Here is a 26274-nt window from a genome sequence, read left to right on the forward strand (position 1 = left end):
CATGCTGGGCTGCCTACCTGTGCCATGCTGGGCTGCCTACCTGTGCCATGCTGGGCTGCCTACCTGTGACATGCTGGGCTTTCCAGCCTCGTACAACAACGTAGAAATTAGAGAAAAGGAAGCAATATTTGCCCACTTTGAACCTTTGGAAGATGCGGAGTGCAAAGCCCTGTGGCACTGGGGTGGGCCAGGCCCAGCCTCTGGTCCCCGTCCCACTTCAGCTCTCCCTCTGCCCCTCCCTCCTCAGCCTTCCCTCTCATCCCCTGTCTCGTCTCCCCCACCTACCGCATCTTATACTGTCGTGTGCTTCGTGTGTCGTCACGTGTTATCTCCTGTAACCCTCCCGGCCACTGGGGAAGGGGACAGCAAGCCCAATTACATATGAAGAAACCGAGGCACAGAGACCTGATGATGTTCTGGGCTCATCTGGGCTCACCCCAAAGGGCCAGTTTATAGCTCAGGCAGCCTTAATAGCCAGGTCCAGATGTGTCACCTCTGAATCCTGACATACCTAGTGTGTCGTCCTGTGAGAGAATGACCCAGGGCCGGTCACCAGCTTCTCCCAGCCCAGAAAGGAAGGGAAACTTGCACAGTGTCTCGGGCACCCCCCTCACCTCCTCAGCACCTTTTCCGCCTCCTTGTTGGTAAGGATCTGTGGGTAGTAGCGGTTCAGCTGGAGGATGATCCTGTCCACCTGCTGCTCACTCAAGCGCCCGTGGCCTGTCAGGAAAGGCGTGTCCTGCACCAGGCGGTCGCAGTAGGTCTGATCTAAAACAGAGAGCACAGGTGTATGAGCCAGCACAGCCCAAGGGGACCAGAGACAGCAGCCTCATGCTGACACTGACCACAGGAGGGCATCGCCCCTGAGGAGGGTGCCTACCAAGAGGGTACATCTGCAGGGTCACAGCCATCCCAGCCTGTGTGGTGCGCATCACACAGCTGAGAGCTGCCCCTGGCCTGCCAATCTGCCTCCTGCCAACCCGCCTCATCAGAAGGTCGAAGTGAGGGGTTGTGGTGGAAACCCACTTTCACAGAGCTTATCACAGAAAACAAACTCAGAGGGGCTAAGAATCCACTTTTCAAGGGCTACCTGCAGGGCCATCAGGAAACAGCTGATGTCTGCGGAAGGCACAGGTGACACAGGTGGCTCAGAATGCCCAGGGCCAGGCGCGGTGGCTCAGACCAGGCGCGATGGCTCATGCTTGTAATTCCAGCATTTTGGGAGGCCGAGGTGGGTGGACCACTTGAGCTCCGGAGTTCAAAATCGAGAATGCCCAGACGTGGGCTCTGCAGATTTTCACAGTGGCACAGATACAGGGACACAGGGCTCAGGGTGGCCCGTGCTGGCATCATCATGGGACACAATGTGTCTTCAAGGCCCTAAGAAGCTTCTACCAACAGTAAACCAGTGAGTTCTCCCAGAGTTAGAAATGCTTTTCACTTGCCTTTTTTTCCCCCAGAATCACCATTAAACATCATTGTACCATTCTGTTCCATTAAGAATGATTCTTAGAATGACAGATCTTTAAGGCTGAGCGGCGGAGTGACAATGGGAGGGCATGGAGAGGATGGGGCACAGGATCCCCGCGGGGACTGAGCCAGGGGACTGAACAAGTGCGTCACCTTACAGACTTGTGGCAGCTTGTCCTGTTTCCCCATGGACAGAGGGGAAAACACAAATTAAATATTTATAGAACATAACACAAAAGAAAATGAGCAGGGAATCTAAATGTGTTACTATAAAAAAATCAACAAAATACAAAAGAAAGCAGTAATAGAATAAATGAGGGTCAAAAAAGCTACAAGACATACAGGAAAAAAATAGCAAAATGGCAGTAGTAATGCATTCCTTGTCAGCAATTACTTCAAATGTAAATAGGTTAAACTTTCTTTTTTTTTTTTTTTTTTGAGATGGAGTCTTGCTGTGCTGCCCAGGCTGGAGTGCCATGGCCGGATCTCGGCTCACTGCAACCTCTTCATCCTGGGTTCAAGCAATTCTCCCTGGGATTACAGGCATGTGCCACCATGCCTGGCTAGTTTTGCAGGTTTTTTTAGTAGAGACAGGGTTTCACCATGTTGGCCAGGCTGGTGTCAAACTCTTGACCTCAGGTGATCTGCCTGCCTCAGCCTTCCAAAGTGCTGGGATTACAGGCGTGAGCCACCGTGCCCAGCCAAACTTTCCTATGAAAAGGCATAGATTGGCAGAATGGATTTTTCAAACATGATACAACTATATGCTGTCTACAAAAGACTCACTTCAGATCTAAAGGCACAAAGAGGTTGAAAGTGAAAGGATGTAAAAAAAATCCTATACAAATAGTAACCAAAAGAGAGCTGAGGTAGCTATACTAATATCAGACAAAATAGACTGTAAGTAAAAACTGTGACAAGAGATTAAAAAGCATATTATGTATTAATAAAAGGATAAATCCATCAAGAATATGTAACAGTTATAAACATATATGCACCAAATATCAGAGCTTCAAAATATACGAAGCAAACACTGGCAGAATTGAAGGGAGAAATAGATATCTCTGTATTTGGAGACTTCAAAACACCACCTACAATAAGAGATAGAACCACCAGACAGAAGATAAATGAGGAACGAGAGGACTCCAGCAACACCATAAGCCAATTATACCTGGTAGACATATACAGAACACTATATCCAATCATAGAGAATAGACATTTTTCTCAAGTGCACATGAAACATTCCCCTAGATAGGCCACAAAATGAGTTTTATTTATTTATTTGTTTTTTGAGACAGAGTCTCACACTGTTGCCCAGGCTATAGTGCAGTGGTGCGATCTCAGCTTACTGCAATCTCCATCTCCTGGGTTCAAGTGATTCTCCTGCCTCAGCCTCCCAAGCAGCTGGGACTACAGGGGTGTGCCACCTCGCCCAGCTAATGTTTTTGTATTTTTAGTAGAGACTGGCCAGGATGGTCTTGATCTCTGGACCTCATGATCCATCCGCCTCGACCTCCCAAAGTGCTGGGATTACAGGTGTGAGCCAACACGCCTGGCCAAAAATAAGTTTTAAAATATTTAAAAAGGTTAAAATCATACAATAATATTTTCTGATCACATAGAATGAAGATATACATCAATAATATAAAACTGAAAAACTCACAAATATGATAAAATTAAATAGCCAATGAGGCCAGGCGTGGTGGTTCACACCTGTAATCCCAGTACTTTGGGAAGTTGAGGCAGTCAGATCACTTAAGGCCAGGAGTTCGAGACCAGCCTGGCTAACATGGCGAAACCCCATCTCTATTAAAAATACAAAAATTAGCCGTACATGGTGATGCACACCAGTAATCCCAGCTACCTGGGAGGCTGAGGCACAAGAATTTGCTTCAACCTGGGAAGTGGAGGTTGTAGTGAGCTGAAATCGCACCACTGCACTCCAGCCTGGATGACGGAGTGAGACTCTGTCTCAAACAAACAACCAATAGATCAAAAAAGAAATCATGAGGGAAATTAGAAAATCACATGAGAAAACCATACACACAGACACACACACACACACACACACACACACACACACACACAGGCCCTATACCACACCAAAACCTAAGGGATGCGGCAAAAGCAATGCTGAGAGGGCAAATTATAGTTGCAAATGCATATATTTTAAAAAATCTTAAATCAGTAACCTAACATTACAACTTAAGGAATGAGAAAAGGAAAGAGTAAAGACCAGAGAGACTGAAGAGCAAACTAAACCCAAAGGTCACAGAAGGAAGGAAATAATAAAGATTACGGTGAACACAAATGAAATAATCAAAAAACTGTGGAGAAAAATCAAGAAAACCAAAGTTGATTCTCTGATAAGATCACTAAAAATGACGAAGCTAGCTAGACTGACAAAAACAAGACTCAAATTACTATTATCAGGACTGAAAGTGAGGACATTACCATGAACTTTACAGAAATAAAAAGGAATATAAGAATATACTATGAACATCTGTATACCAACAAATTGGATAAATGAAATGAAAACATTCCCAAAACGCAATCTACCAAAACTAAATCACAAAGAAATAAAAAACCTGACCAATAACTAGTAAGAAGATTAAATCATTAATCAAAAATGTCCCAGGAAAGAAAAGCTCAGGACCAGATAGCTTTGTTGGTTAATTCTAGCATACATTTAAAGAAGAAATAATACCAATCCTCCTCAAACTTTTCCAAAAAAACTGAAGAGGAGGGAACACTCCATAACTAATTCTGTGAGGTCAGCTTCACTCTGATTCCAAAGTCAGACAAAGACGCTTTAAGAAAAGAAAACCACTTTGGGAGACAGGCAAGAGAGTCACTTGAGGCCAGGAATTCAAGATCACTTGGGCAACACAGCAAGACCTTGTGTCTGCAAAAAGAGAAAAATGGAAAAGAACACTACAGACCAATACTCCTTATGTATATTGATGGAAAAATCAGCAAAATACTAACAAATCAAATTCAGCAGCATATTAAAAGAATTATAGATTGATTTATTCCTGGAATACAAGGATGGTTCAACATGTAAAAATGAAAAAATCTATCAAGGAAGTATACCGCATTAATAAGATGAAGGAAGAAAATTACATAGCCATCTCAGTTGATGCAGAAAAAGCATTTGATAAATGTCAAAATCCTTTCTTGATATAAACATTCAATTAATTAGGTCTAGAAGATGCTATGGTTTGAATGTGTCAAAAAGCATGTATTGGAAACTTAATGCCCAATGTAACAGTACTGAGAGATAATGCCCAACGAGAGGTGTGTAGGTCATGAGGGCTCTACTGTCACGAATGGATTAATGCCAATCATAAAAGGGCTTGAAGCTTCACGTTTGTTTCTTCCTCTCTTGCTCCTTCTTATTCTCTCTAGCCCTTCTGCCTTCCACCATGGGATCGCACATCAAGAAGGCCCTCACCAGACGCCAGCTTGGACTTCCAAACCTCTAGAAGCATGAGCCTAAAAATTTCTGCTCATTATAAATTCCCCAGTTTCAAGTGTTCTGTTCCAGCAGCACAAAACAGACTAAGACAGAAGGAAACTTCCTCAACATGATAAAGGCCATAGAGTGGGTACTCTGTCTCTGAAGCTTCCATATCCAGGGATTAAATCAACAACAGATATAAAATATTTGGGAAAAAGCAATAAAAATAACAATACAACAAAAAATACAAGTTTTAAAAATACAGTACAATACTTATTTACATAGCATTTACATTGTGTTAGGTATTATAAGTAACCTAGAGATGATTTAAAATATATGGGAGGATGTGTGTAGGTGCAAATATTATACCATTTTACAGAAGGGATTTGAACATCCTCAGTTTTTTTTTTTTTTTGAGACAGGGTCTTGCTCTGTCACCAGGCTGGAGCGCAGTGGTACAACCTCGGCTCACTGCAACCTCCGCCTCCTGGGTTCAAGTGATTCTTCCGCTTCAGCCTCCCGAGTAGCTGGGATTACAGGCATGTGCCACCAGGCCCAGCTAATTTTTGCATTTTTAGTAGAGATGGGGTTTCACCATGTTGGCCAGGATAGTCTCCATCTGTCGACCTTGTGATCCACCTGCCTTGGCCTCCCAAAGTGCTGGGATCTAAGTGCTGGGATTACAGGTAGAGCCACCTCACCCAGCCTGTTGAAGGATATTTTTATATGAAAAGCCCACAGCTCACATCATACCTTAATGGTGAAAGACTGAAAGCTTTCTCTTTAAGATCAGGAAGAAAATGAAGGTGTCTACTTTCACCACTTCTATTCAACCTAGTATTGGAAGTTCTAACCAGAGCAATTAGGCAAGAAAAGGAAAAGGAAATAAAAGGCATCCAAATTGTATAGGAAAAAGTAAACTTTTTTCTGTTCACAGTGATGTGATTTTATACAGAGAAAACCCTAAAATCTTTTTTTTTTTTTTTTTGAGACAGTCTCACTCTGTCACCAGGCGCCAGGCTGGCGTGCAGTGGTGCAACCTCGGCTCACTGCAACCTCCACTCCTGGATTCAAGCAATTCTCCTGCCTCAGCCTCCTGAGTAGCTGGAACTACACTGGCGTGCCACCATGCCCAGCTAATTTTTTGTATTTTTTAGTAGAGATGGGGTTTCACCATGTTGGCCTGGATGGTCTCAATCTCTTGACCTCGTGATCCACCTGCTTCGGCTTCCCAAAGTGCTGGGATTACAGGCGTGAGTCACTGCACACGGCCAAAATCTTTTTCTTTAAAGTTGGAGCTAATTAAAATCATGCAGCAAGGTTGCAAGATAATAAAATCAACACACAAAATTATTTCATCTCTACATACTAACAATGAACAATCCAAAAACTAGGAAAACTACTCAATTTACAATAGCATTGAAAAGAATAAAATACTTAGGGAAAAATTTAATCAAGAAGATGAAAATCTTGTACACTGAAAACCACAAAACACTGCTGCAAGCACTACCCAAAGCAATCTACAGATTGAAAGCAATCCCTATTAAAACCTCAAGAGTTTTTTGCAGAAATAGAAAAACCCAACTCCTATAGAATTTCAAGATACCTGTATAGCCAACAACAAAAATCTTAAAAAAGCAAAACAAAACAAAACAAAACACCACCACCATCACCACAACCACCACCAAAACAGGGTTGGAAGACTCATATTTCCTGCTTTCCAAAATTAGTGTAAAAAACTATAATAATGAATACAATGTGGTACTTTCATAAAGAAAGACTTATGGGTCACTGGCATAGAATAAGAGAGTCTAGAGTTAAACCCTATTTTTAATTAAAAGAGTGGAAAAAAAGAGAGTGAAAAAGCAGTTCACATAAATAGGAGAAATATTTGCAAAGCATATATCTTATAAGGGATTAGTATTCATACTCCATAAAGAACTCCTACAACTGAACAGCAAAAGACACAAAGAACGAAATTCAAAAACAGGCAAATAACTTGAATCGACATTTCTCTAAAGAAAATATACAATTGGCCAATAAGAACCTGAAAAAAATGCTCATCACTCCTGTAATCCCAGCACTTTGGGAGGCTGACGCAGGTGGATCACCTGAGGTCAGGGGTTCAAGACCAGCCTGGCCAACATGGAGAAACTCCGTCTCTACTAAAAATACAAAAATTAGCCGGGCATGGTGGTGTGTACCTGTAATCCCAGCTACTTGGGAGGCTGGACGAGAGAACTGCTTGAACCTGGGAGGCGGAGGTTGCAGTGAGCCAAGATCACGCCACTGAACTCCAGCCTGGGAGACAGAGCGAGACTCTATCTCAAAAAAAAAAAAAAAAGCTCATCATTAGTCATTAAGGAAATGCAAACTCAAACCACAATGAGATATCACTTCATACTCATTAGGATAGGTATATATTATAATATAATGAGTGTTGGTAAGGATATAAAAAAATTCAAACTCTTGGGCATTACTGGTGAAAATGTAAAATAGTGCAGTCACTGTGGAAAAAAACAGTATGGCATTTCCTCAAAAATGTAAACATAGAAATATTGTGTGATCTAGAAATTATATTTCCAGGTATATACCCTGGACAACTAAAAGCAGGACCTCTGCCGGGTGCAGTGGCCCATGCCTGTCATCCCAGCACTTTGGGAGGCCGAGGTGGGCAGATTGCTTGAGGTCAGGAGTTCAAGACCAGGCTGGACGACACGGCGAAGCCTGTCTCTACTAAAAATACAAAAAAAAATTAGCTGGATGTGGTGGCGCGCGCCTGTAGTCCCAGCTACTCGGGAGGCTGAGGCAGGAGAATTGCTTGAACCCGGGAGGCGGAGGTTGCAGCGAGCCGAGGTGGCGCCACTGCACTCCAGCCTGGCACCTGGTGATGGAGTGAGACTCTGTCTCAAAAAAAAAAAAAAAAAAAAAAAATACAGGCCAGGTGCGGTGGCTCATGCCTGTAGTCCAGGCACTTTGGGAGGCAGAGTTGGGTGGATCACGGGTCTGGAGTTCAAGACCAGCCTGGCCAACATGGTGAAACCCCATCTTTACTAAAAAAATACAAAATTTAGCTGGGCATAGTGGTGAACGTCTGTAGTTCCAGTTACTGGGGAGGCTGAGGCGGAAGAGTCGCTTGAACCCGGGAGGTGGAGGTTGCAGTGAGCCGAGATCAGGCCACTGCATTCCAGCCTGGGTGGTAGAGCGAGACTCCGTCTAAATAAATAAATAAAATAAAATAAAAATACAAAAAACTAGCCAGGTATGGTGGCACTCGCCTGTGATGCCAGCTACTGGGGAGGCTGGGGCATGCGAATCACTTGAATCCGGGAGGCAGGGGTTGCAGTGAGCTAGCATCACACCACTGCACTCCAGCCTGGGCAACAAAGTGAGACTGTGTCATAAATAAATAAATAAATGCAGAAACTCAGTGAATGCTTGCACACTGGTTTTCATAGCAGCATTATTCAAAATAGCCAAAAGATGGAAATAGTGCAAATGTTCACCAAAAAGATGAAATTATCAAAATGTAGTATATATATGCACAATGGAATATTATTCAGCCCTAAAAAGAAAGGAAATTCTGATACATGGATGTTACAACAAGGCACAAAAGGACAGATATTACATGATTCCACTTATATGAAGTACTTAGAGCAGTCAAATTCATAGAGACAGGAAATAGAATAGAGATTATCAGAAGGTGTGGGCAGAAGGAGAAAGGGGAGTTATTGTTTAATGGGTACAAAATTTCTGTTTGGGATGGTAAAGAAGCTCTGGAAATGAACAGTGGTGATGCCTGCACAACACTGAGTATATTTAAATCACTGAAGTGTACACTGAAAAATGGATAGGAAGGTAAATTTTATGTTTCTGTATATTTTCTCACAAAAAAATGTAAATGGAAAAGAAACTCTGGTTTGTCCATACAACGAATATTATTCAGTGCTAAAAAAAAAATGAAGGCTGAGGCCGGGCACAGTGGCTTACGCCTGTAATCCCAACACTTTGGGAGGCCAAGGCCGGTAGATCACTTGAGGTCGGGAGTTCGAGACCAGCTAGACTAACATGGAGAAATCCCATCTCTACTAAAAATACAAAATTAGCCAGGCGTGGTGGCACATGCCTGTAATCCCAGCTACTTGGAAGGCTGAGGCAGGAGAATCGCTTGAACCCGGGAGGCAGAGGTTGCAGTGAGCCAAGATCATGCCATTGCATTCTAGCCGGGGCAACGAGCAAAACTCTGTGTCAACAAAGAAAAAAGAAAGAAAGAAAAAAGAAATGAAGGCTGGGCACAGTGGCTCACGCCTGTAATCCCAGCACTTTGGGAGGCCGAGGCAGGAGAATCGTTTAACCTGGGAGTTGGAGGTTGCAGTGAGCCGAGAGTGTGCCACTGCACTCCAGCCCAGGCGACGAAGTGAGACTGTCTCAAAACAAAAACTGTCATCATGTTGGACATAGTGGGGCCCCTCTTGGGTTTCCTCCTTGAGGCACAGACTCAAGAGACTGTTTTACTTCCTCATGTCTCTTTCCAGTTGCCACTGCCTCCTGTCTGGTCTTTCTGCACCACAGAATGTGGACCTGCCCCAAAAGCAGCCATGCTCCACGGTGCCCTGTGCAGACCCCGCAGACCGAGGCCCAGGTGAGAACAGCCCATCTTAGCATGCCTGCCCTGCACCAGGTTCAGGACCATGGTGATGGGCAGATCCGTCCACATCCTCCAAGGGCTCACAGGGTATGGGTGCAGGCTGGCATTCACCAAGCAACCCCACAAACATGTCCTTACCCCACAGATACCTGCCCTCAAGAGAGTAACAGGGGGGCCATCCTGGTTCACAGTGGCTACCCCCAACGATGCCCACTTGAGGCCATCAGCCACCCCATCATCTGGCTGAAGCCACTCGCCATGGGCCGCACAGGGAGGCAGTGTCTGGGGCTGGAAAGTCTGGCTCAGCCCTCACCTGCACTGAGTCCCCCAGCAGCCTATGCAGATTCGCCAGCAGCCCCATCATGGTGAGGAAGCCAAGCACAGGGATGCCAAGTGACCTGCCAAGGCCACATGGACAGGCTCCAGCGCCTGCAGCCCTCTAGTTCAAGAACTAAAATGAATTAGCCAAAATCCACAGAACAATCCCATGTGTCTGGCATTCTGTGAGTCCTACATCTACCTACAACCTTCATCCTTCCAACAGCTCTGCAACATAAGGATGACCACAAGCCCCATTTTCAGATAGGGAAACTAAGGCACAGTGAGAAGATAAGGCACCTGCCCGAGACTGCAGCCAGATATGAAGTGACTGATCAAGATCTGGGCCCAGGCACAGCCGTGTTGAGGACCACCTGTTGACATCCAGACATTCCGCCCCTCTGAGGAACATGCGAATTCACTGTCATCAGCTACAGCAGTCTACTCCCTGCCAGACCAAGAGCAGGCCCAAGGCTGTCCTCTCCAGCGCTGCCCATGTGGCTGGGCACACAGTTGGTGCTCACTAAAGAGTTCTGCAATGAATGGTCCAAGGCCCAAGGGCAAGGGCTGTAGGTGGACCGTGGCCAGCATCCCGTAGAGGCCTCCTCCTGCTCTGCAAGCCGCTAGCCAGGCGGAGCCTCCGCGGCTGCAGAGCCATGAGTCACCGTGAGCCATGAGTCAGCTGGCATAGGCAGCACGGTCCAGGTTCCGAATCCGGGCTCTGCAGCTTGGGGGCTCTGTGCTTCCTGTGGTTGCCTGTGAGCTGTGCATGCAAACTACACACAGGCAGCACTTGGAAGCCAGAAAAGGCACAAGAAAGGAAACCGTCTCAGTGCCAGCTCCCCATAAACAAGTCTCTGAACTGTTTACAGGACAAAGGAAGATGGCTCGCTCTGGCACACACCCGCCAAGGCTTCACCACACCCACATCCCACATCCCCTGCCTTCTTGCCAAGCTGGCACCAGAACCATGGACCCACACTCTATCACCCCAACATGAACCTTCTTACCAGCCCAGACTGATGCCCTCAGCCTGGCATTTGAGGCCCTGTGGGAGCTGGCCCCACCCACGCTCACCCAGCCCTCTAGGCCCATGAGACTTTCCTGCCTGGCAGCCCCCAACAGCACCATTCCGTCTGCGACCCCCACCCTGGGCTGAGAATACCTATTCCTTAGGTTTCTACCTGGTTAACTCATGTTCAGCTTCCTGTCCTACCTATAAGAGACCTTCCTGAGTTCCTCCAGCCCCGAACCAATTGGAGTCTAGACACTTGGGCATCGACCTCCCCTCCTGAATTTCTTCTAGAAGTCCCCTTGTTCCAGTGCTCAGCCCAACTAAGACTGCTCACTCCCCGGCACAGCCCAGGAGGTAACTTGTCAAGCACCTGCCCCACGCAGACGCCTCCTCAGTGTTCTGCAGCCACTGGCTCACATGCGATGCTCATAGAGAGGGCTGGCACGAGGTAGGCCCCCAGTTGGTGCACAGAGGCAATGAGCCTGGGATTACAGGTCTGCAGCCTCAGATGGCTGTCCATATGACCCTCCCAGAGCTGTGCTCCATGGGCCTTGGTTCCCCATCCCAAAAACTAAGGGTGGTAAGGGAATGTCTCCAGGCTCAGGGGGTAGACACAGGAGGTGGGAAATGTACACAGTTCCCACTCTCTCGAAAAGGTGAAGCTGACAGTCAGAGCCTTCGGGAACCCCTGCCTGATGTGCTCTCCCAGCTCCATGGTCCCTTTGTGCAAGAAGGCTTCTCTGATGGACAGCAAGGGACAGGGTCCCTTTGTGCAAGAAGGCTCCTCAATGGACAGCAAGGCCTCAGGCTCTGCCAACACCCAGTCCCTGGGACAGGCCTCCTTGAAAAGCAACACAGCTCTGAATTGTACCCCACACATTTTGATGAACTCGCTAAGGGAGCTAGGGAATCCCACCCTGGGCAGGGCACAGTTTAAGACTTTGTTTCCCATCTGTACACAGACAAGATATTCCACGTGTCCCCATCTGATCATTTTGGACAAGAATCACCCAACATAAGGTCCAGTGCACAGTAAGTGCTCAGAAATGGTAGTCACAAATAAGAAGGGGTCTCTTCTGGCCTGGTGTCCTGGAAGTCATCGGTTTCCAGCCCATGAGATCCTATTTGTGTGCAGGGCCTAGGCTGAGACTCAAGTGAGCAAGCACGGAGAGAGAGGACTAGGGACTTCTGGGGCCACCCTGACCCCTGAGCCAATTCTGCTCCATGAAGCAGAACATTGAGAATCAAGTGTGGCTTCTGGGAACCCCCATATTCCCTGACCGGGCTACCATGGGGTCCTTTAACAGCTTATCACCCTCATGGGGCTTCTCCAACAGGGGAAAGTCCACAGAGCAGGGTCATCTTGTTTGTCTGAGACCAGGAGGACGGTGGGCAGGTCCTCAGACCAGAGAGGCCCTGGGGAGGATGGCTGGGCTGGGGCCACCAGCGTGGAGCACAACAACTTTGGAGGGTCCACTTGCTGTTCCCGATTCCCTTAGGCCTAAACAGGGGCAAGGGGGTCGTGGACCCTCGAGGGAGTCTGGGAGGCTGCACAGAGTCCCACAGAAACCACACGCCTCCGAGGAACGCATCTCCAGTCCCGCCACCTCGTTTGGGCGGTGGCAAGGATGGAGCGTTGTTTCCATGGCCAGAATCACAGCAGGACCCTTGTGAATGCTCCCTGGTGTCACTTCTATCACCGCCTACTATTTCAGGCCAAACTCCCCACCGCGGGACACCTCCCAACACAGATTTGCAGTGGCCGAACCCAGATCTTGGCCGTGCAGCCCCACCCCGGAGCTGCCCTGTAACCTCCGCCCTCTTCGGCCCCGCGCCTGGCCACCGCCCATCGCAGGGCACCGCCTCGGCAGACACGGCCCCGCCGGGCAGAAGCCCCGGGACACCCACCACCTCTCAAGGGTGCACCCGCGCACCACCGCCAGCTGATGGGCCAAGGTCACTCGGCCCCTGCAGCCCAGGCGCGGCCTGCAAGGCGACTCACAAAGCAGCCGGACCCTTGGGCCGGGCCACCCATCCAGGGCGCCCGCACCCCTGCGCCCAGCCAGCCCCGCGCCCACCTGTCATGGCGATGGACACGGCGCCGCCTGCAGTCCCCAGACGTCTGCCGCGCCGTGCGTCCGCCCCTCGGTCGGCCGCCCGGTCCACTCGCTCCGGTGACTGCCGCCAGCGGGCCGTGATCTCCCGCCCCTTTTCACTAGGCCCGTCCCCGGCTCCTGCACCGTAGCCTAGGGGAGTCTAAACCCCGCCCCCGACGAGCCCCTCCCCATTCCGGTAGATCCCGCCCCTGCCGCGCCCTCCACGGCGCATCCAGGGCTCTAAACTCCACCCCTCACTCGAGTTCCGCCCCCTTGCCGTCCTGGGTTAGGCCGCTGCGAGGATCCTTGATCCCTGCCTCTCACTCGAGCCCCGCCCCCTCCGGGGGTGGCTTCCGCGCCTCCGGGAGTCCCGAGCCTCGCCCCCTCGCGAGCCCCGCCCCCTCCTTCGGCTTCCGCGCCTCCTGGAGCCCTGGGCCCCGCCCCTCACTCGAACCCCGCCCCTTCGGCGTCGGCCTCCGCGCCTCCGGAGACCCTGAGCCCCGCCCCTTCCTGCTCGACCCTGCCGCGGCGTACGTGGGCGGGCACCACCGGGCTCCCGCCTCTCCCAGCGTCCGTTAAGATGCCGTGAGGGGCCCAGAGTCCCTCCCCTCGCCGGGCGCGGGTCCCGCAGGCGTTGACCAGGGGCCTTAAGCCCCGCCTCTCACTCGAGCCCTGCCCGCATTCGAGTCCCGCCCTCCGCGCGGCCTCACCTACTGCGGCCGCGCGCCTCCCTGGCTCCGCCCGCTCCTGCTGGGGGCCCAGTCCGTCTTGGGCCCGCCCTTCCGGGCCCTGCCGCGCTGGGTGGCGGAGTCGGGACCCAGGTGGCACGGGCGGTGGCCCACTCCGTCCGCCGCCCGCCCTCGGCCTCGCGCCCCACCCCTGGCATGAGGAAACTGAGACTCTGAGAGGGGACGTGACTGATCCAAGGTCATGCAGGAAGTCAGGCCCTTGGTGGTACAGGGCCAGGCCTGGGGCAAGAGGCGGGTGGGCGTCCAGGACCGCACAGGGACCAGCCGAAGCAGGCAGTGCCCAGATCCAGGGGAGAAGTTGGACTCAACGGTGGGACCTCGCCGGGGGTGGGCATCGCCTTCTTGGGGGACCCCCGTCCCCCACCTTCAAAAGAAGACGCTAGCTTGGCAGTGTGACCCTAACTATGGAGGTCACTTAACCTGCCCGAGCCTCAGTTTCTTGGACTGTAAAATGAGTGACCTCGGGCAAACTCCCCACCTTCCCGTCCGCTTTCCCGCTTCCCGTAGGCCTGGCCTTTCCAGCTCCTGCGCCCACCGCAAGAATCCCCAGCCCCACTTGATGCGATTGGGCCCCAGCCAGGAAATGGGAGACCCGAGAAGGAAGAGCAGCGCCCTCCCAGCCAGCAGCAGCAGCTTCCCTTCCCGTTTCCCTCTCTGCCTGTGTTGGCCGTTCCTCCATAGCAGCTCTAATTTGAGATGCCGGAGCCTGACCCGGAATGGGGGTGCCCAACGCAGTGTTCACTTCTGGGACAGCACAGTGGTCCCTGCAGTCCATGTGCTGTCTGTCGCTGTGCCTCAGTTCTCCCCTGTGCCATGACCTGCCATCAGGGCCTGCATACAAGGCATCTGGAGAATGGGTGCAGTTGTCACCTGGTAACCTCAAAACTCTTGGGGCCCAGTCATGGTCATTGCACAGCAGCCACCCTTGTCCCCAAACACGGAAGGTGAGCCCCTGTCCGGGTTCCCCGGGTGGCCAGGCTGCCATCAGATCCAACCTGCCCCAGGCCCATGGACAGGACCAGCCCCAGGGCAGGAGGGCAGTGGCCCAGCCTGTGGATCCCTCCAGGCCTTTCATCTGCATGTGTGCCTGAGTGAGTCCAGGCTGGCTCTGGGTTCCAGGTGCTCCCTGGGGGGATCCGGAGGGGGATTCCCCAGAGGGCCTCTTGTGTCCCAGTGGGATGCAGCCTGACCCCAATTCTTCTGCATCCATCACACTGTTATGGTGTCTAGTACTTACCTTTCTGGGTTTATTTTGCACATACTCTTGCCACTGAGATTTCAGAGCCATAAGGGTGGGGACTGAGTGGAAGGGGGACACAGTGGGGACCTCAGGGTCTTCAGGCACTGCCCACCTTCAGGGAGCCCCCACCCCAGCCCCTTCAGGATTGCCCCTGGCCATGTGATGGACAGGGAACCTGAGGCTTGGAGCATGAAGCCCCTTGCCCAAAGTCTAGCAGCCAGACATGGCCTCCCAGGTACAGATCACTGCTCCTCGTCCACCCAAGGGTTTGAAGAGGATTTACTTCAAGGAACCCAAGTTTACATGCAGGGCCTCAAAGCCCTGTGCCCTCTGGGATATGCCCTCCAAGCCTATGGGATGGAAGGCCTTGGCTGAAAGCAGGACAGCTGCTGGTGCAGCCAGGGGTCTACAGCCAGGATGCCCCTGCAGGAGCTGCAAGCAGGCACAGGCACCCCCACAGTCAAAGGGCAGGTCCTGGGTGTTCCCCTGCACACGCATCCTCCCTCCTGGCCAGCCCTGGCTGCCTGGACCCCAAATGGAAAGTGAGGTACTAGGAAGGTGGGGGCCCCTTAGAAAGTGTGAACTGAGGCAAAGCATGAACAGGAAGCCCTGCCCTTGGCTAGTCAAAAACCAGAGCGGGACTGTGGTTATAAATGTAGAAACACATTTTATTCAGGACTCTTGTGATAGGGGAAGAGAGATGTCAGAAGAGAACTGGGCTCAACTCCAAATACAGCAAGGACAAGTGGGACAGGAGGGGGCTCTGAGGATGGAAAATAGGAAGAGGAAACATTGGGGTGAGGGGGATTCCGGCTGACAGAATTCTTGCAAAGATAGGCTGGACTGACGAGACCTCACCCAGGGATGGTGGGGCGAGGACCCTGATTGGGTATCGGGGTGATCAGGTATCCAGGGTGGGGAGTTCTTGCTAAACTCACTAGGAGGGCTTTTTGTTGAAACTGGATTTTTACAAGGAAGGTCATGGATGGGCCAAGGAGAAAGTTGAGGGTCCTGACTAAAGTTTGGTCAAGGAAAGAATCTTTGTCGATGTCACAGATGCCCTGGCCCTGACACCCACTCCTCTGAACGGCCCCCACCTTGCTATTGGCTTCTCTCAGATTTTCTTGCCATCACATGCTTGATCTCATGAGAAAGCAAGCACAATTTTACACGCAGACAAAGCTCATTTCCACGGGGGTTCTTTGCACTGGGTGGGGTGGGGGCAGTTCCCCCTGGTTTTCATAGGGCTAGCCTTTCCTCACTCAGGCCTCTGCTCACCTGCACCCTGTCCTCGTGAGCTGTCTCTTCCAAGCCCAGCCCTGATCCCACTTCGGTGGCCACCATCCCTGTTATCTCTTGCCTGGAAGGTGGCAGCTGCCTTCTCACGTCTTACTGGTTCCCTGCCCCATCCTTGACTCCACAGCCCAGAAACCACATGGTGGCCACAGGGGCCATAACACTGAATCTGACCATCCTCCTCCCCCACCCCAGGCTCATAGCTTTCCTATTCCTCCAGCAGCCAGCTCTGCCATTTACAAATCTTCATGTGTGCTGTGACCTCCACCCAGAATGCTCTTCCCAGCTCCCTACCTAGCATCCTTGCCCACCTTGGACTCTGGCCCTTCCAGACCACATCACTCACCACCACACCCCGCTGTGCCCAATGACGGTTTCCCTGCTGACCATCCTCTATGCTGCAGTGTTCATTTCATAAGGGCTGGCATGCAGGAGGCACTTAATAAATGCACATGGCTAGCTATGTTGACAGTTAGGGTTAAGGATAGAAGGGTGAGGACAGATACTGTAAAAATGACAGGGTGGCCTCCCCGAGAGACTGAGGCTGAAGATGGGGTATTCCTAGGCCAGGGGTAGGAGGGATGCAACCCCCATGGGCTGTGGGAGACCTGCATGGCTGAAGCTGACTGTGACCAGGCCAAGAGGTGATGGTGGGTAATGAGGGCCCTGAACACTGAGGAGCGAGGACATTGTCCTCCCACATTCTCACATGACCAGGGGCCATCATTTATCCAGTCACTCATTAATTCATCCAAAAAATGTCCCCTAAACATATGCCCAACCCAGAGCTAGATCACAGGGAAGACAGGAAGCTCTACTCACCATGGAGCTTCCCTGTTACCAGAGGACACAAATACACATTGGCATGTTGATCTGTTAAGAGCTAGGGAGGTGAGTCAGGCAAAGAAAGAGGTGGAAGATGCCTGTCAGGCTGCCAGCCTCCAAGGTGGCCCCAACAATCCTCACATCCCAGGTCATGCCCTTGTGTAGTCTCCTCCCACAGTCAATCAGGCTGGTCTGTGTGGCCAGTGAAGAGTGGCAAGAGTGGCTGGGTCACAGAGGGCATCATGGTTTCAGCCTTGCATCTTCAGATAGCTTGTTCTGGGGCAAATCAGCCACCGTGTTGTAAGGCTGTCAGCCTGACCTGCAGAGAGCCCTGTGTGGGGAGGAACTAGGCCTCCAGTCAACAACCAGTACTGACTCACTGTGTGAGAGTCAATCATCTTGGAAGTGGAGCCCAAGCCCCAATAGAGCCTTCAGATGAGACTGCAACCCTGGCTGACATCTGACTGCAGTGGCATAAGAAACCCTGAGTCAGAACCACCCTGAAAAACTCCAATTTTTGCCACACCAAGTGAAAGAGAATAAATGATGATTGTGTCTGAGCTCCAGGTTTTGAGGTAATCAGTTCCACGGCAATAAATAACTGATGTATTAGACATCTGAGCAGAGGCCTGGCTGCACTAAGGAAGCTAATGATAGCTGAAGACGTGCTCAGATGAAACAGGGCACGCAGGAGCCCTGAGGCAGAAATGAGCTTGCTGTGCTTGAGGGACAGCCAATGCGATATTGTGGCTAGAGTGGAGTCAGGGGACTAATAACAGGGAGTGACTGGGCATATTAGGCAGAATCACACAGGTCAGGCAGTTGGGAACCCATGGTTTGGGGGCTGTAAGCTGGGGGAAGACCTTGCATGGTGATTTGCTCTGATTTATATATTTTAACAACCCTCTGTATACACAAAAGAACTGAAAGCAAGGTCTCAAAAGAGCTATCTGTACACTGATTCACAGTAGCCAAAAGGTGGATACAAGCCAAGTGTCTATCAAGACATAAATGGATAGGCTGGGTGTGGTGGCTCACCTCTGTAATCCCAGTACTTTGGGAGGCAGAGATGAGTGGATCACTTGAGGTCAGGAGTTCGAGACCAGCCTGGCCAACATGGTGAAACCTCATCTCTACTAAAAATACAAAAAGTAGCTGGGTGTGGTGGTGGGCGCCTATAGTCCCAGCTACTCAGGAAGCTGAGGCAGGAGAATCACTTGAGCCCAGGAGGCAGAGGTTGCAGTGAGCTGAGGTTGTGCCATAGCACTCAAGCCTGGGTGATGGAGTGAGACTCTGTCCCACCCCCTCCCCCCAAAAAAAACAAAAAACAAAACAAAACAGGTGAATGGATAAACAAAATGTGGCCTTATTCAGCCTTGAAAAGGAAGGAAATTCTACAACAAGGGTGAACCTTGAGGCCATCATACAAAGTGAAATAATCCAGTTAGAAAAAGACAAATGCTGCGGGACTCCACCTATGTGAGGTATCTAAAGTAGTCAAATTCATAGAAACAGAAGACTGGATGGTGGCTGCCAGGCATTGTGGGGAGGGGAATGGAGAATTAGTGTTTCATGGGGACAGAGTTTCAGTCTGGGAAGATGAAAGAGTTCCAGTGATTAACAGTGGTGACAGTCGCACAGCAACGCGATGCACTTAATGCCTTGCGTCTGAACTGCCACTGAACTGTTTACCTGTAATGATTAAAATGGTAATCACACCTGTAATCTCAGCGCTGCGCAAGGCCGAAGCAGGAGGATCACTTGAGGCCAGGAGTTCAAGACCAGCCTGGGCAACATAGTGTGACCCTGTCTGTACAAAAAAAAGTTAAAATGTTAGCTGGGCGTGGGGCACGTATCTGTAGTCCTAGATACTTGGGAGGCTGAGGTGGGATCCCTTGAGCCACAGAGGTCGAGGTGGCAGTGAGCTATGATCATGCCACTGTACTCCAGCCTGAGTGATAGAGCAAGACTGTCTCAAAAAAAAAAAAAAGGTAAACCTTATGTGTATTTTGCCGTAATTTCCAAAACCAACCTGCTGGTAGCTGTGTGTAAGTTGACTCTGGTGGGGGGCTTGCCTGGAGGCAGGGAGACCATGAGGCAGCTACTGTCATGGTCCAGGTGAGAGGCGGCCTGAACCGGGGTGGTGGCGCTTTTCCCTCCCACAGTGGTGAGGTGGGGAGAAGGGGTAGATTCTGGATGACGTCTGAGGATGCATCAAAGGATTGGCTGTGGGGCCTGAGAGAAAGGGAAGGGCTCTGGCCTGGGGGTGGGGAAGGAGGGAGGAAAACTGAGTTCTCTGTCCATCCTGAGCTTGGGGTGTCTGGAGGCATCCAAATCTGGGCTCTGGGACCGCCTGACCAATACAGCATCGTGCTAGGCCCGGGCCTTAAGGAGCTGGTAGCTCCCACTTGCTGTCTCTGCTTACTCTTGAAACCCAGTGAGTGAATCTGGGAGATTCTGCCCCGGCCACTGTCTGACTGCAGCCACACGTGAGGGGCACAAGCCACAACCACCTTGCTGAGCCCAGCAAGTTCACAGGACCAGGAGCAAGCAGGATAACATGGCAGCTGCTGCTGTGAGCCACTGAGTTTTGGAGTGATTCACTATACAGCAGGAGAAAAATGAAACACATAGGTAACCACGCTGTTGAGGAATTAGTTCAGGAGACATGATTTTTTTCCCCGATCACTTACATTCTGCTGAGTAAAGATGTCTCCTTTTGACACTTTAAGCCAATTCTCTAACTGTTCAGCCACTTCTGGTTATCAGAGTGGCACCATTCCTATATTTAAGACTGACTCATGCTTCTTTGATAACTTGGCTTTCATCTCAACTGAAAACGATCGGTCTCAGCAACAGTAAATCTGAAAGACAGCTGAACCAGGCCCCAGTGGTCCTGAGGTGACAAGAAGGACGACATGACAGCCTGGATGTTGCTCATGGCTGTTTCCCCACTCCTTTGCAGAGTGACCCCCTCGTGACTTTGTGGTGTGGCTTAGTCTGATCAACACATTATGAACAGAAGTGACGTGTGCTCCCTCCTACCCTTGTATCCTCTTCCCCTGTCACGAGACTGGACCCTCATGCTGGAATGGGGGCTCCTCCACCAGCCGGGGTCCCTGGTGACTCTACTGAGCATAGCCCGCCCCTGCCAATCCAGCCTGGACGCACAGTGCAAGCAGGAAATCAACTTGGTGGTTTGATCCCTGAGATTCAGCGGATTGCTCATTTCAGTAGCATAACCTCACTAGTCCTAATGGACACAGTAACAACAGAAGTTACTGGTTTTTTTTTTTTTTGAGATGGAGTCTCACTCTGTTGCCCAGGCTGGAGTGCAGTGGCACAATCTCGGCTCACTGCAACCTCCGCCTCCCAGGTTCAAGAGATTCTCCTGCCTCCGCCTCCCAAGTAGCTGGGAACTACAGGCGCGTCCCACCACGCCCAGCTATTTTTGTATTTTTAGTAGAGAAGGGGTTTCACCATGTTGGCCAGGATGGTCTCAATCTCCTGACCTCGTGATCCACCCGTCTCCACCTCCCAAAGTGCTGGGATTACAGATGTGAGCCACCGTGCCCTGCCGTTACTGGTTTTTGAGCTGAGAAGGTGAGTATGGGAATGAGCCATGTGGCTAGCAAGGGCCAAGCGGTCCAGGCAGAGGGAACAGCGTGTGCCAGGGCCTTCAATGGGAGTGAGCTGGGTGTGTCCAAAAAAATCAGAGCGGTAGGTGGTTCCTTTTCTTTGTTCCCCATACTCGTGAGTATTGGGGCTCTAGGGTTTTTTGAGGAGATTTGGGGCCAGCTCCTTGCCTCGGGGGCAAGATGAAGGGGAAGCTGGCTCCAAATCTCCCCAGACAAACCCTAGAGATCCCAGATAGCCGAGTCCTCCTACAGATTCTCAGACCATGCCTGTGGGAGGACTCGGCTCTCTGCTCCCCCGCTGTACTATCTCTCGGTCTAGCCAAGACCCCCAGGCCGTGGTGCAGAATTGGGGGATCCAGCATGCTGCACTGTCAGGGGCTCATGCCCCACAGCTCTCCTGGGCAATGGCTTGGCCCTGCCACGCCTCATGTCATTTCCTCCCCTCTGGACCCTCTGCCCCCTCTGTCCAGTGCAGCCCCTCCATGGCCATCTGGACACCCATTTCTGTAACTGTCAGCTACTGGGAGCTGGAGCCCTTCACCCCGGTTCTCCTGTTCGCTGCTCCAGTAGCCCAGCATCAGCCACCTGGGTGCAAAACACTCATCTCCCTTTGCAGGCCCCTCGCCCCCTTAGCTCCAGCCACCCGGCCTGGCCTGTTCCGCATGGTGGTGATCTACAGCCTCCACCTACCTGGTCCCACCTCACAACGGGGTTAGCAGTGGAAAGGGCTGAATAGGGACGAGAACTCAGAACAGGAGAGCCCAGAGCCTTTTGTCAATGGCGCCAAACCTTGGCGCTGCTTAAGTCCTATAGGAACTAGAAGTTTCTGACCCTGATATGACTCAATATCCCCTGGTATCCAGATCAGCGGTGGCAGGCTGGGTGTGTGGGCTGGCGTCCCACCACCAGGCCTGGACCCAGATCGACCGCTTAGCCCGCAGGTCCCCTGAGACACGCAGCTGAGGGGCACCACTTCCCACTCCCATAAAAGCCAAGGAGAGCTCAGGAGTCCCAGCAGAAGAGAGCTGCACCGGCCTGGTGAGGGCTGGATCTGCCCCTCCCCTGCCTCAGTGTCCCCATGTGCCCTGAGATGCTCCAGTGCTTGACAGGAAACCACCAGGCACACTCTGGCCTCACAATCCCACTCCAGGAATCTGCCCGAAGGAAACAGCATCCCAGTATCAAGGTGCCTAAAAATGTGATGGCCAGAAATGTGAAACCACCCCAGCATCCCTTGGCTGGGGATGTGTCACATAAATCATGGGACACCTGTCAGATGGATGACGCTGTGTAGCGCGAATCAGGAAAGTATCTGGGCCTAAGGGACATGACAAGTGTGGCTTCAGTCCACGAGGAGCCACGAAGAATAAGGGCTTCTTCTTCCTGACCTTCAGCTCCTCCTCCTCATGGCCCCAACATGGCTGCTGGGCTCCAGGCAGGAAGCAGGGAAGCTCAAAGGGCAAACCCAGTGGCTTTTCTCAATGGCCAGAGACAGGTCACACCCCAAATTATGGGAGGCTGAGGTATAGTTTTAATTGGCCCAGGACAAATGTGGGCTTCGGAGGTAAGAGAGAGGGTAGGACCAAGAGCTACCGAAAGAGCTCTGAGTTCATTTTAAGTAGAAGCAAACAAGAGGCGCAGCAGCAGGCAGAAACATCTAAAATTATGCCTGCAGCAGGTGTGGCTATGTACACACAGGCCTGCGGTACAGACTGTCCCTTCTGGGAGTGAAGCTGGGAGGGTAGGAAATTCGTCACCCTTTGTTCGTTTGTTTTTTTTTTTGAAATGGAGTCTCGCTCTGTTGCCCAGGCTGGAGTGAGTACAGCGGTGTGACCTCAGCTCACTGCAACCTTCGACTCCTGTGTTCAAGCAATTCTCCTGCCTCAGTCTCCCAAGTAGCTGGGATGACAGGCGCCTGCCACCACGCCCGGCTATGTTTTTGTATTTTTAGTAGATACAGGGTTTCACCATCTTGACTAGGCTGGTTTTGAACTCCTGATCTCGTGATCTACCGCCTCGGCCTCCCAAAGTGCTGGGATTACTGGCATGAACCACCACACCCAGCTGAAATCGGTCACCTTTTATAAAATTGCTTTGACAAGTGATTGGGTTAAAGGTGACTATGATGGTTGTAAAGTATGTCTGCCAGTTTTCTTCTCACCAGTCAGCACTCTGCCCTGCCTAGCAATGGAGTCCAACTCTCCTCCCCGTGTTAGAAAGCAGCCTTGACTCCCAATGGACCGACACAGCATGATTTCCAAGGCCAGGACCTGAAAGGCAAAATGGCCTCCACCTGGTACTCACATTGCAACTCTCACATTGGAAACCAGACGCCATGTTGCAAGGAAGCCCAGGCCACATGAGGCAGCCATGTGGAGGTGTCACGGCTGTGAAATAAAAATAAAACCTTAAGCCCCACTGACTGACTGACTGAATGTTTGTCTTGGCCAAGGAGACCTGGCCATGACAGGACAGGTGAGTCACACCTCAGTATACCCCTTCCTCACTAACCAATACCAGATTATTTTTCTTCAGAGTTAAACAGAAACTAGCCCTGAAAACAAACAAACAAAAAAACGGGAAGTCTCCTCTGCTGACTCTAACATCAGCCAACCACCGTTACCTTTGTATTTTTTGGTATTAGAAGTAATTATTTTGTTTTACTTAACACCCCTCATCTGCACTTTAACAGACAACAGCTGCAGACCTCTCCATGGGTCCCTGCTTGGAGCATCACATCCTGTGGAGGAAGGTGCTGAGGTAGCCATCTGTAGTTGCTGAAAAGAAGTTTATTGCTATTTTCTTATTTTATGATACAAAATTAGATTTGCTTAAAACATCTACCAGTCTCTTTAAAGGAATGCTAGTTAGTGGGAGGCCACAGCCAGTATCTTACCCTCAGTAGTGGTTTCAAGTAAGCCATAACTATAAAAATCATTATGGCCAGGCCGTGTCGGAAAAGAACACTCCCCCTGCTGGGGTCCTCAGCCTTGGATGTCAGCTTGGCCCCCTGAGGGGTCCCTACACCTGGAATCTGATTCCACTGAAGAGTCTCAAGCTGGGCGCACGTGGAGTTGCAGCTGACTGGCTGGTGGGGTCAGCCTGGCCTCCCGGTGTGGAATGTGGGCATCGGCCTCACTCCTGGGTCACCCTAGTGCATATGCTGTGGGCTGTCGTTGCATCCCTGTGGTCAGACCAGAGGCAGGCAGGGGCTGCCTGCAGTTCACCATATGCACCATCACCTGGGCTTGGGGTGAGCTGGAGGAGGCACTGAGGCCCAGAGGCCTGGGGATCCCGGGGTCCTTGTCCACGCCGCAGGTCACGCTGGCCAGCTTGCTGGTGCTCTCGCCATAGTCTCTGTGGAGAGAAGAGGCATGAGCTGGCAAAAGAGTGAGGATAGCGTTTAACCCCCAGCTCTACACCTTCCCAGGTACGCAGGCCCTGGGCCTTCAGTAGGCCTGGGGCAACTGCTGCTCTGAGCATTGGGGAGCCTGTTTCCTCTTGCCGGGAGCTGCCCTGCACCCTACGGTGCACAGAGGCCGCTCCATCTCCCTGCTGGGCCCTTCATCCATACAACCAAGGCATGGCCCAGGAGCCGGACACTTGTCCAGCTACGGTGTGGGAAGGGACTTCCTAGGGCTCAGACTGTGCAAAAACTACTGGGAGCCCAGCTGCCTGGGCAGGGGCTGGGACATCCCAGGCAGAGAAGGGACGCTGGGGAGCAGGAGTGTCAAGGGGAGGACAGCTTCTCTCCTGCTAGGGCTGTCCTCTTTGGCGGCCAGGAGCCAGATGGCCCACCTGCTCCACCCGCAGTACTCTTGTGGCTCTCCCACCCACGGCCGAGACAAACCAAGCCATTTCCCAGGCTGACCAGACCCTGGCCCTGCCCTGTCTCCGCCCTTCACACACATTAGCCTCGGCTCCAAGCGGGCTGCCTGGTGGCTCCCATCTCCAGCCCTTTGCATGTTATTTCCTCCCCTCAAAGGCTGTCTCTCTACCCTCCCAAAGCAAGCTCTCTTAGTCCTTTCACTTCTGGCATCACCTCTTCCAGGAAGCTTTCCTGGATCACTGTTCCTACCCACAGCTAATTCTCAGAAAAACTTTAGGAAGTAGTAGGAATTAAGAAATGATCTGCTGGTGCAATGAGTAAGTGAATGCATCAATCATTAGTGGAGGGGAAAGGCAGCTTCATGGAGCTGGGAGCCAGACCAACTTCACCTAGCCTGACTCTTACTGGTAGTGTGGGAGTCTACACAAGTTTCTTAACCTGCCTGGTTCTTCACCTGGAAAATGGGATAAAAGTAGTACCCACCTCTAGGTGAAAAGGGTTAATAGTTGAAAGAGTTCAGAACAGTGTTTGGCACACTGCAAGTGCTGAGAAGTATTTATGAAATAAAAACAAGGTCAAGAGGCAAACCCCACCTTGCCAAAGGGAATTTACCACCTGTGGAGGCAGCCTGGGCCCTGCCTGGGGGTGGGCAGTACCAGCACAGGCATATCCCAAGGACCCTGCTGGGAGCCCGGGGTCCAGGACTCAGGGAACTCTGCCTGCATCGGCTGGGTAGCCCTGGGCAGGACCAGCCTTCTCTGAGTCCCCACGAAGCTGGACTGAGTGCTTGATGTCCCCATGTATGACAGCTCCAGGAAGGGGCTCTGCCCTAAGGGTCCTCCCCCTCCCAATCAGCGCTCAGCCTCACCACCACTTCCTGCCTCTTGAGCTGACTATCACAGTGGCCCCCAACATGGCTCTCTCACTCCCTGGGGGAGGTAAGCACAGCTCCCTACACAGATCTGTGGCCGCCCTTGGATGGGGCACACATGTCTGACCACACACTGCAAGTCCCTGCAGTGTAAGAGCTGGTGTCTGTGGCGCTGGGACGAGGCAGATGTGTAGCCCCAGGCAGCACCCCTGGGAGCCCCTTGGCCTCATGCTCTGGCCAGCAAAGCCCCTGCAGCAGCAGCAGCAGCCATGGCTGCCCGCATCCTGGACACCATGTTGCCTTGAGAGGCAATTGTTCCTTCCCCCAGTCCATGGGCACTTTTCCCAGTTATGACACAGGACGGTCTGGCCCCGGTGCTGTAACGGGGAGCAGGGATCACAGGCGGGGCAATGGAGGAGCTCTGAACCTGCCTTTGGATATCTTACTCCCCAGAAGGAAATGCATTAGCCACCAGGGCCCCAACAAAACTAAAATGAAAGGGAAAGGAGGCCGGGCATGGTGGCTCACACCTGTAGTCCCAGCACTTTGGGAGGCTGAGATGGGTGGACTGCTTGAGAGCAGGAGTTTGAGACCTGCCTGGCCAACATGGTGAAACCCCGTCTCCACTGAAAATACAAGATGAGCCAGGCGTGGTAGCGGGTGTCTGTAATGCCAACTACTCAGGAGGCTGAGGCGGGAAAATTGCTTGAACCCAGGAAGAGGAGGTTGCAGTGAGCTGAGACTGTGCTATGGCACTCCACCCTGGGCAACATAGCAAGACTGTCTTAAAAATAAAAAAAGGAAAGAGCCCTGATAAAC

General features: G+C 51.4%; 2 protein-coding genes across 6 annotated transcripts in view; both read right to left on the bottom strand.

Annotated features, from left to right (window-relative positions):
* Window positions 1–13212, bottom strand: part of CARD19 (caspase recruitment domain family member 19) — an 18341-nt gene extending 5129 nt beyond the window's left edge. For 2 of the 4 annotated variants that reach the window (XR_005203155.1, XR_001830451.2), the window contains exons 1-2: window positions 12990–13183; window positions 615–768 (exon numbers count right to left, since the gene is read on the bottom strand). Coding sequence is in view for 2 of the 4 variants with exons in the window: in XM_017546908.1 (XP_017402397.1) it covers window positions 626–768; window positions 12990–12996 (150 nt within the window). In the remaining 2 variants the exon portion in view is untranslated. Of the gene's footprint in view, window positions 1–614; window positions 769–12989 lie in introns of all 4 variants that reach the window. The other 2 variants (XM_017546908.1, XM_017546907.1) reach the window with 1 other exon arrangement.
* A 10312-nt stretch (window positions 13213–23524) lies between these two features.
* SUSD3 (sushi domain containing 3) overlaps window positions 23525–26274 on the bottom strand; it is a 25185-nt gene continuing 22435 nt past the window's right edge. For both annotated transcript variants that reach the window (XM_017546910.2, XM_017546909.1), the window contains one exon: window positions 23525–24112. In XM_017546910.2, the coding sequence (XP_017402399.1) occupies window positions 23902–24112 (211 nt within the window). In that variant the 3' untranslated portion in view covers window positions 23525–23901. The remainder of the gene's footprint in view (window positions 24113–26274) is intronic.

This window comes from Cebus imitator, unplaced genomic scaffold, assembly GCF_001604975.1.
Source record: "Cebus imitator isolate Cc_AM_T3 unplaced genomic scaffold, Cebus_imitator-1.0 Scaffold192, whole genome shotgun sequence".
In the NCBI taxonomy this organism is placed as follows: Eukaryota; Metazoa; Chordata; class Mammalia; order Primates; family Cebidae; genus Cebus; species Cebus imitator.